Below are 11,690 nucleotides of genomic sequence, written 5' to 3'. Positions count from 1 at the left end.
CATGCAAATATAATTTTCAGAATTATTCTCTTTTAAAACTCTTTATGGTATCGGAGTAGTGATCCAACTTGCTTCTGAATGACCATCGATTTGTTTCCTCTTTCTCATGGTATCCTCTAGTATAAATAATCTTGCTCACTTTTCTAGAAAAACTTTGATTTCCATCAATGGATCTCAACTCGCATTGAAACTCAATTCTTAAAACTACCCCACTTGGAGAGCCCACATTACTCCTTTACTTTGTGGTCACAATATTATGGGTTATGTCAATGGTGTCAGCAATTCACCTTCAACCACTATTGATAAAGATGGTGAACAGGTCTCTAAACTTGATTATGAATTTTGGGATTGTCAAGATCAGTTAATTTTGGCAGCCATAATTGCTTTTATATCCTTTACTATAATGAATACCATCGCAGATGCTAAAACCTTAGTGGAGGCATGGACCAAGTTACAAATGGCATTTACAAATAAATCAGCTACGTGGATTTTATCCTTGCACGACAAACTCTCTAGAGAAAAGAGAGATTCACGTCCAGTTGCTGAATATCTTCATCTTATCAAATCAATTGTCGAGGAACTTTCCTTGTGCGGAAGTCCGATTACTGATGTAGATCTTATGGTTCAAGTTCTTAGTGGTGTTGGGTCTAAATTTCAAGATATTACTGCAGCTATTCATGCTAGAGACAACATCATATCATTTGATGAACTCCAAGACAAGTTATTGGCTTATGAATTGTATTTGAAGCAAATAGATCCTGCATTTGACACCACTCCTATCTCAGTAAATCATGTATGCAAGGGTACAAATACTAGATCTTCGTATAGCAAAAATAAGGTTATTCGGGAAAGAACCAATATTTTCAATATGAAAATGCTAATGTTGATTTTCCAGTGAACTCCTCATCATATAAGCCTTAAAATTCTGCACCAAGACAGTAATATCGAGGGACGGGATCTCAATCCAAAGTTCAATGTCAATTTTGTGACAAATTGGGGAATCATGTAAAATGGTGTGATCGAGCACGTGACTAATTTAGGAACTTGTTTTCATAGAATCATCAAACACACTACTCTAATGCTAATTCAGAATTCGATCAGTAATGGTTGTTAGACAATGGTGCATCTCATTATATTACTAATGACTTGGGAAACCTTTTGCTTCATTCACCTTATGATAGTAGTGACGAGCTACACCAAACTGATGGCTCAGGTTAGTCCATCTCGCATATTGGTTTTGATACTATTTCTCTCTCTACCAAAAATTTCATCTTTCTTATGTTTTGTATGTTCCCTCTACTAAAACTAATCTCATATCTGTATCAAAGCTTTGTAATTCTAACCAACTATCATACTGAATATGCATATTTGATGCATGTGTAACTGATTCATGAATGCATGACTGAATGTTTCAAAGAAATAAGTTTCTCACAATGAGAATGCATTTCTGATGCATAATTATATAACTGAGATGATACATGAATGAATGACTGAATATGCAATAGTACTTGATACCAAGTTTATACTGGGAACATGAACATGAAACTTGATACCAAGTTCGCGATGAACACTGATCATGAAACTGAGTAAGCTTAAGAAAAACTATTATCTTGAGCTTTATCTGAGTTAGTGGAGAAGAGGTGAGGATACTTGGTACGCATGTCTGCTTCTACTTCCCAAGTAGCTCCCTCAGTGGACTGATTTTGCCAAAGAACTTTAACTAGAGGGACTTCTTTGTTCCTTAATCTACGAGTCTCATAGTCTAAGATTTCGACTAGAATCTCTTCATAAGAGAGACTGTTCTGAACATCAATGCTCTGAATAGGGACTAAAACTGGTGGGTCACTTAGACACTTCTTGAGCAAAGAGACATGGAATACTGGATGAACTAAGGCAAGATTTGAAGACAATTCGAGCTCATAAGCTACCTTGCTGAAATGATTGAGAATCTTAAAGGGATTGACATATCGGGGACTGAGCTTTCACTTCTTGTCGAATCTCTTCACTCCTTTTATGGGAGATATATTTAGATAGACATTATCACCAACCTCAAACTCAAGTTCTTTTCTACGAACATCTGTATAAGACTTCTGTTGGCTCTGAGCAGCCCGGAGTCTTTCTCTAATTAACTGGACTTTTTCTAAGGCGTCGAATACTAAGTCAGGACCTATGACTGAGGCCTCACTAAATTCGAACCAACCAATTGGAGATGTACATCTCCTACCATAGAGAGCTTCGAATGGAGTCATCTGAATAATGGAATGATAGCTGTTGTTGTACGCAAACTTAATCAAAGGCAAGTGGTCATCCCAACTTCCCTTGAAATCAATTACACACGCCCTTAGTATATCTTCTAAAGTCTGAATGGTTCTTTATTATTGACCATCTGTCTGATGGTGGAAGGCTATGCTAAGATGAACTTGGGTATCGATACCCTTTTAGAATGCTTTCCAGAAATGAGAGGTGAACTGGGTACCTCTGTCTGAGATAATGGACAACGGAACACTGTGCAATCTGACCATCTCCTTGATGTAGAGTTTAGCATAATCCTCGATTGAATAAGAGGTATGACCTGGAAGGAAATAAGCTGATTTGGCCATTCTATCTATAATGACCCAGACTAAATCATACTGATGGTGAGTTCGAGGCAAACCCATCAAGAAGTCCAAGTTTACAACTTCCCACTTCCAAGTAGAAATTCTGAACTCCTGCATAGACCCACTAGGATTCTGATGCTCTATCTTAACCTGCTGACATGTAGAGCGCTTAGCCACAAAGTCTGTAATGTTGTTCTTTATGCCACTCCACCAATAGATTTTCGTAAATCGCGGTACATCTTTGTGGCCCCTGGATGAATAGAGTAGCGTGCACCATGTACTTCCGCAAGAATTCGCTGCCTTAAGTCATCTACACCTGGAACACAGAGACGACCCTGACAACGAAGAACACTATCTCTCCCTTAGGAGAAAAACTCTATTTTCTGATCCTGAACTGATTCTTTCAACTCGACAAGGCTAGGATATCTATCGTGCTTTTCTTTCTCCTGGGAAAATAGAGATAATTCTGAACTACTCTGAACTCATATATCACCCTCTGAAGAATCGACTAAGCGAACGCCTAGTCTGGAAAGCTGATGGACTTCCTAAGCTAACTTCTTCTTACTATCCTTAATATGAGAAACACTACCCATGGATAGTCTACTGAGAGCGTCAGCCACTACGTTGGCCTTGCCCAGATGATAGAGGACACTCATGTCATAATCTTTCAAGAGCTCTAACCACCTTCTCTGATGAAGATTAAGATCTTTCTAAGAAAACACATACTGAAGACTCTTATGATCTTTGAACACATCTACATGACCACCATATAAATAATGCCTCCAAATCTTTAAGGCAAATACTACGACTACTAACTCAAGATCATGATTAGGGTAATTCTTATCATGGGGCTTAAGCTATCTGGAGGCATAGACTATGATCTTACCATGTTGCATAAGGACAAAACCCAAACCTATTTTGGATGCATCACAATACACTACGAACCCATCTGGACCATCTGGAAGAGCTAAAATTAGAGCTGAGCTGAGTCGAGTCTTCAACTCCTAAAAACTTTTCTCGCAAGGATTTGACCACTGAAACTTGAATTTCTTCTAAGTCAATCTAGACATAGGGGATGCAATAGAAGAAAATCCCTCAACAAACCATCTGTAATAGCCAGCCAGACCCAAGAAACTCCTGCAGGGCGAGGCTCATTTTTTATTTCTTTGATCTTTTGAGGATCTACTCAAATGTCATCACCAAAAATGATGTGACCAAGGAATGCTACTAACCTTAGCCAAAATTTGCACTTACTAAATTTAACGAATAACTGATGATTTTTGAATGTCTGAAGTACTGTTCTGAGATGGTCTGCATAATCATGTTCAGTGTAGAAATAGACCAGAATATCATCTATGAAGACTATGATGAATATGTCCAAGTACTGCTTGAACACGTGGTTCATCAAGTCCATGAAAGCTGCTAGGGCATTGGTAAGACCATGACATGACTAAGAATTCAAAGTGACTATACCGAGTATGAAAAACTATTTTTGAAATGTCACTTTCTTTAACTCTGAGCTGATGATAGCCGGATATGAGGTCTATCTTAGAGAAATAGCTGGCACCCTGAAGTTGGTCGAATAAGTCATCAATTCTGGTAAGAGAATACTTGTTCTTGACCATGACCTTATTGAGTTGACGGTAATCAATGCATATTCTGAGAGAATCATCTTTCTTGCACACGAATAAGACTGGTGTGCCCCACGGGGAAATGCTGGGTTTGATGAATCCCTTATCTAAGAGATCCTTCAACTGTTCTTTCAATTCTGAGTTCTGCTAGTGCCATTTTTTATGGCAGAATGGATATAGGCTGAGTGTCTGAAAGAAGATCAATACCGAAGTCTATTTCCCTATCAGGAGGAATTCCTGGAAGATATTCGGAAAAGATATCTACTATTCATTCACAATTGGAACTGATTCAAGACTAGGAGTCTCAGAACTAGAATGTCTAACATAAACAAAATGGCAAACACATCCCTTAGATATTATTTTCCTTACCCGAAGGTAGAAAATAAGCTGACTCCTGAAAGAGGATACACTACCCTTCCACTCAAGGACGGGTTTATTTGGAAAATGAAATTAGACTATTCTATTTCTACAGTCGACTGTGGCATAGCAAGAATGAAGCCAATCCATGCCGAGAATGATATCAAAATCAGTTATCTCTAATTCGACTAAGTCTGCTAAAGTGATTTTATAAAATATCATAACCAGGCAGTTCTTGCATACCCGTTGGGCTATAATGGTTTTGCCCACTGGGGTAGAGACTGAGAAGGGCTCTGCTATAATTTTGGTACTGATTCCAAAATCAATTGCTATATAAGGAGTTACAAAAGACAAAGAAGTTCCTGGATCTAGCAAAGAATAAACATGAACATGAAAGATCTATAACGTACCAGTAACTACATCAAGAGAATTTTCCTGATCTTGTCAGGTCTGAAGAGCATATAGTCTATTTGGACGTTGCCCCCTAGTAGCACTGGTGGTGGCACCCTGTTAATTTGGGAAACCGAACTAAGCTAAGGAGCGAAGATGACTCTTCAACCAAAACAGTATCGCTACCAGCTCTGCAAGCACCCTTATAGTTCTTACCACAAGTCTGACAAAGAAGATTAGTTCGGGCATTGCTGACACTGCCCTGAGACTTAGAGCCTGGCACTCTATCTCTGAACTTAGAAGCTGGAGCATTGGCTGAAGAAGGAGCTGGAACTGATAACTTAGGATAAAAATGAGAACGGTTTCCTCTTTCTGATTTAAGCGGACTAAAATTGAAGCTACCTGTCCTAGCTTTTTTATTCTGCTTTTCTCTTTGCTTAATCTTCTACTCTTCTATCTGTTGAGCATGGGTCATAAGTTTGGCTAAAGTCATGTCACTATTTACCATGGTAGATCTGCACTCATTAACCACACTATTATTTACCCCTGAAGCGAACTTGCTTATCTTGGCTCTTCCGTCTGTAACCACATGAAGGGCATATCTGGCTAATTGAGTAAACTTTGGAGAATACTCTTTCACCATCATATTTCCCTGCCTGAGGTTGATGAATTCTAGCACTTTAGCCTCTCTAAGATCTTGGGGAAAGAATCTGTCTAAGAATGCAGTGACAAATTCCTCCCACTCTACAGGACTTGCATCATCTGACCTTTCTAACTTCCACTAATTGAACCAAGTATGAGACACATCCTGCAACTGGTATGGGGCTAACTCAACACTCTCAACAGTAGTCACCCCCATGATGTCTGTCATTTTTTGAAATTGATCAATGAATTCCTGAGGGTCTTTATCTACTTTAGACTCGTGGAAGGACGAAGGATTTATTCGGGTGAAGTCCCGAATCCTAGATGCAGTTGAGTTGGCCACTGGGTTGGATAGAATGACAGCAGGTCTTATTATGGGCCGCTACTGACTGAGCAAGAGTGGTAAATGCGATCCTGAACTTTGCATGAGAAACATGATCGCCCAAAGGTTTTTCATGTTGAGGGGCTGACTGATTTCTTCTCTTAGGAGGCATATTCTGAAATAAAGAGAAGAAGCAAATTAGACTGAGATATTAACTTGTGATTATGCTCACTGGCATGACATAAATACTGAAAGAAGGGAAACTGTTCCTAAATATCTCATAGCCTATTGCACATAAATGTGGTACGCAACACTCCCATGTACAAGACTCTACTAGATACAGCTTTCAGACTTCCTAGGACTCTATTGAACCTTAGTCTCTGATAACAAGTTTGTAACATCTCGATTTGCTGAACCAAAATGCTACATGGTGCTCATGACCCCGTAGGACCACAAGTTAACCCATGACTGATATTCATACCTGTATATTGCATAATATAACATAATAATGCAGAAATATACACTGAAAATCCATAAGGTTCAATACTGAACATAACATGGATGAGATTACATCTGTGGGATAATATGATACCCAAAACAAAAACTATAAACACTGAAGTCTGAAACATAACAGTCTGCATAGTCTGAAAGACTACTGTCTGAATAATCTGAATAAGGAGTTGATGGGACATGTCCCCAACTAACTCCAACTAATAACTAATTAATGAAATAGTGGAGAAATAATTATTTTCTCGAAGGATGAGAACTCACTTCTATTCTGACTACTGGGACTAGAATCTACTGCTGATCTGAAACTCGTGTCTCTGAACCTATGGTGGAACATAAAAATAAATAACCATAGCACAAATGCGTCAGTACAATGGAATATATTGAGTATACATGTGAGGTAGGATATATGCAAGGGTTAACATGCATGAATAATACTAGCTAACTATCTAACATGAATGCAAGAATACATACATAAATACTTAACTGTAACTGACACTATGATATCGTAATTACTGAATTTAAATACTGATGACCTGTCATACTAATAGCCGATATAACTAATATCATAAATAGTTGTATCTGAATATAACTGATAACATGGGTGACCGTATCTGACAGTCCTAAATTTGATGAAACGATCTGAGTTCCTTATTGTATCTGAGTCGACTGTATCTGACAGTCTTAAATTTGAAGAACTATCTAATTTCTTTCACTGAGACTGGTACTGAAACTGTGGGAGGTAGTATTTAACCGACACGCCCCTGATATGCCATTATGGCTGAGTTGGGGTCCAATCTATAACCCCAATTGAAAGGTGTCAGTACCTCACCACTGGTAAGGACAAGCTGTAGGCGACCCTTATATGATAGTGTCCCCAAAAGAGAATTGTGGGGGCCTTATCTAACAGTGCTTATCAAACTCATAACCCTCATCGGATAGTGTTAATGTCTCAATGTATGTTGGCTACATAGTTCTGGAATGTAAGAATGACTTTTAAGGATCAGACACTTATCTGATAGTGTGTGTCCCCATCCTTGGGTTCACTCGGTGCTAATTCCTACTCTCATCTGAATGAACACTGAACATGATTTATTGAACTAAACATGAGCTGAGTTACTAAGTTCCATTGACTGACAAAATACTACTGATATCTGATAACTGACTGAGTCATGAGATCATAGAGATTTTTCTTGAGTCATAAAACTATCTGAAGTCTAAGGATTCATAGCTTGACTGGGAGTATCATGAAAACATGACATGACTTTAGGTACACAGCTAATATTTTAAGTACAGTACCCCTAGGACTCGATGAAAGAAAACTGACAAAGCATGACTTACTTGAATGCATAATAATCATCATAATACATTTACTGAAGCATTTCATCAAACATGTGATAGGCATAAGCTTGTGCGTATATGGGGATTTCATGATATCATGCTAATTAGACACTTTCCCTTCATCTAGGTATTCAACCAAACACATAGTAGGCATAGAATGTGTAAACAACATCATACAACAATTAACTGTCGTGATTCAATTCCAATTTAATCATTCAAGGGTTTAGTCCCTGGGTTTCATAAATCTATACCGATACAAATCAACCCATATGGAATTTAACACTTATTCATGGAATACAATTCAATTACTCATTATCAACATGAATAAAAGCAGCCCAAATCATTAAATTCATAAGAAAATCTATAACTTGAATTTAGAAAATGGATTCTTGGGCTTCATGGACGAAAGGAGTCCATGAATGAATACTATGCATACCTTAGTTCGTGATTTCATGAAGATTGATGGTGAAACCTCTTGAATTTGAATCCCCAATAGAAAACGTAGCTTGTTATTGAGAGAAACTTGAGAGAAAATAGTATGTTTTGGGTGAAGAATGGCTAAATCACGTGTTATTGGGTTTAAATAGGGATAGGAAATTGACTCTTTTAACCCTGGACGCGTCATTTTAATTTCAGTAAAATTTTCCTGAACTGGGCCCCTGGAGCGACGTGGCGTTATCGCACTATGTCACTGAAAATTGACAATTGGAAAATTGAGGAATGGTGCAACGCAGAGCCATCACGTTGTTCCTTTCTTCGTGACTTGAAACTTTAGCGTGACGCGGGGGAAATCGCGCTGAGACACTGGAAAAGGGACAATTCTAAATTTGAGTGCTGACGTAACATGCCATAATCGTAGAAACCTACTAGAAATTTGAAAATTCCATTTTCTCTTGTGGCACGGCGCGCCATTGACTAATATGGCACTGTTTTATGATGGAAATTTGACATTGTCATAAATTCTTACCTGGTTATCAGATTTAAGCGAATTATATATCGATGGAAAGATTATTGAATTTTTCATATGAAAAAAAAAGTGAAAATCTTGAAAATTCCTCATGGAATCATTATCATTCACTTTAGAAGCTAATACTAGGCATTCTTGGGACGAAATTTGCTAGAAAACTTTGGGGTATTACAGCCTATGGCATGGTACTTGTTAACATAGAGAATTTATTGAAAGAGTGAGTGATTGCACTTAAAATTCCTTGTTACAGGATTGGTATCTAGGTATGTGAATTTCTCCTTTCTTGTGAGGAGGCATGTGAACTAGTTGAGGTGGGTAATCTTGTCATCTTTCGCACAATGAGATAATCGTAAGTATTTCATGTTTGAAGTCAATATTTGAGTCATTTCTATAGCGTTAGTAGTTATCTGGTTAATCCTCAAAGTCTATTTCATTCTTCACTATTCCATTTTATGATAAGGGAAGATGTTAAAATCCTATTTGCCCATGTGTAAAAAGCTTTTTGTGGTAGCAATATAGTTTGAGTCATCATGATCATTAGGTAATAGAATGATGACAAACATATAAAATTGTCTCATAGTAAGATGTAGAGTGGCTTGAGGACAAGCAAGGTGTTAAGTTGGGGGTGTTGATGAGCGATGAGTTTACCACTCATTCGCACTCATTATTCGTGCACATTACCTTGTTTTAAATGAATAAATGAGATAAAATCTATGGATAGATGTACTAATATCCACTCTTTGTAGGAATAAAGTTGAGGAGACCAAAAGATGTGGATAGGAGCTAAAAATGATTAAAAAAAAAGTAAAAAAGAGCGCAGCTGAAGACCTGGAATACATCAGCCCCGGTTACCACGATCGCAGTCCTCTATCCATAGTCACGGTCAGTCAAGAATTTCAAAGCAACGTGGTCGTAGCACACAACCGTGATCACGGGGAGCCGTGCACGTTCATGGTTAAGTGAGAATGTGCCTAAGGACAGATCTATAAAATCACTTAGACGTATCCCATGCCATATTTAACCAAAAACCTATTCCTCTTTAGGTATAGATTAGCTCATAAGATATCTCGAAATCCAAAACTTAAAACCCTAATCTTGGGCAAGTGTGTAATTAATTTTGGAGGATTAATTTCTTAGTTTCTTGTTGAAGAATGGATGCTTTGAATGACCCATATGGTATATCTCTCTTTACTTTCTTCGTGAGTAGCTAAATAATTTAGTCTTAGAATTATGTTGAATTAGTGTATGATTGTGTGTGGGTATTATTGTGTTTGCATAGATTTTAGTTGTTAAGTATGGGATTCACCATTGCTTGAGCTTAAGAGTTGGGATTTGATGGGTGAAAACTCCAAATTTCCAAATGGGTTTGGTAGTGAAAGCTCCAAGATCTAGAAAACCTTTGTCATCCTTGAAAAAGGGACTTAGGTGAATATTAGGTAACCCATAACATCCTTGAAAGAGGGTTATCGGGGGACAAGGCAACTGTAAATAAATAACCCTATGGGTTACTACCCTTTGCAATATTAGAAATAAGTGTTTAGGGATTGTAATTTATGTCAAGAGCATCATCCTAGAAATAAGGATGCTTGGTTGAGGTTTTGAGTGGTTATACAAACTCCGCACTTGTTAGGTGCTCGAAAGAGCCAATGAGTGAAATCGCTGGGGTTTTATTGAAAGATTGACCTCAATGACCTTTAACCTAGCCTATCCATTAATTAACAACTAAATTCCTTACTAAACCAACACTATCCCACACGCTTCACCTCTAAGGATACATAAACCAAGATTCCTCCAAACCTTAAATTCAATTCAAAGATATCGTTTACTAATTACTTGCTAAAGGTAGTAGTAAAAAATAGGTTCCCAAACAAATCCCCCCATTTAATTATACATGTCTTTTTCTTTAGCATTTTAGATGACCTTATAGTAATTGAAATACCTATAGGTCTGAAGTCTATAACATTCACCCCTCGAGATTCGACTCCAATTTACATTAGGTTTCTTGACAACGACGCATCATCCTTCAATTATGGGAGTAAGTTGAGTATTATCAGTCGGTCTTAAGTGGATTTATAGGGTCAAAAAAATGCAAGCGGTTCAATTCAAAAAATACAAGGCTCGGTTGGTTGCAAAGGGATACAACCAATGACCTAGAATTGATTTTGGTGAGACATTCAGCCTAGTGGTTAAGCCAGTTACAATTCGTGTGGTTCTTACTTTAGTTGTTACACATTCCTTGCCTCTCATTCAATTGGATGTGAACAATGCTTTTTTACATGGTCTATTAGAAGAACAAGTGTTCATAAAACAACCACCCTGATTCACTAATATAGCCAAGCAACACCATGTCTGTAAATTAGTCAAGGCTCTTTACGGACTCAAACAAGCCCTAAGGGCATGGTACTAAGCGCTACAGTCATTTACCTTGAAGTTTGGCTTTCGACAATCACAAAGTGATCGCTCTCTTTTCATATATTGTCAAGGTACTACATGTTGCTATTTCTTATTTATGTGGATGATCTCATTGTTACAAGTAACAACTCATCCTTTATCAAGTGGTTTATTCAATCCCTTGGAGCCCAGTTCTCATTTAAAGATCCCCATGAGTTGTCTCTCTTTCTTGGTGTTGATGTTCATAAAACTTCAAAAAGCATTTTCCTTTCTCAACATCATTATGTTAGAAAGATTCTACAACATGCAAACATGGAGGGTGCTAAAGAAGTGTCAACTTTAATTGCCACAACATATTCTTTACTCAAGTCACATTGCATAAAAGACACTCTTGAACCCACTCGTTATTGCCAACTGGTTGGAAGTTTGCAATATTTAAATCTTACGAGGCCTGATATTGCCTTTACTATTAACAAACTCTCCTAGTTCGTGCATTGTCCTAATCATCATCATTGGCTGGCTCTTAAGCGTCTTCTCAGATATCT

The 11,690-nt window shown here is 37.8% G+C and overlaps 1 protein-coding gene across 1 annotated transcript; it reads left to right on the top strand.

Moving 5' to 3' along the window:
• The first annotated feature begins 256 nt into the window (after positions 1 to 256).
• Positions 257 to 898, top strand: LOC107844277. Its single transcript, XM_016688733.2, has one exon. The coding sequence runs from the start codon at positions 257 to 259 to the stop codon at positions 896 to 898; it is 642 nt and encodes a 213-aa protein (XP_016544219.2).
• The last annotated feature ends 10,792 nt before the right edge of the window (positions 899 to 11,690 follow it).

The sequence above is a fragment of the Capsicum annuum genome, chromosome 10, assembly GCF_002878395.1.
Source record: "Capsicum annuum cultivar UCD-10X-F1 chromosome 10, UCD10Xv1.1, whole genome shotgun sequence".
Classification (NCBI taxonomy): domain Eukaryota; kingdom Viridiplantae; phylum Streptophyta; class Magnoliopsida; order Solanales; family Solanaceae; genus Capsicum; species Capsicum annuum.
The sequence above is the reverse complement of the archived record's forward strand: the minus strand, read 5'-3'. Positions and strand labels throughout refer to the sequence as shown.

Bases quoted from the DNA above. Each gene is read 5' to 3' on its own strand.
- LOC107844277 (XM_016688733.2), top strand. From the start codon at position 257: ATGGGTTATGTCAATGGTGTCAGCAATTCACCTTCAACCACTATTGAT.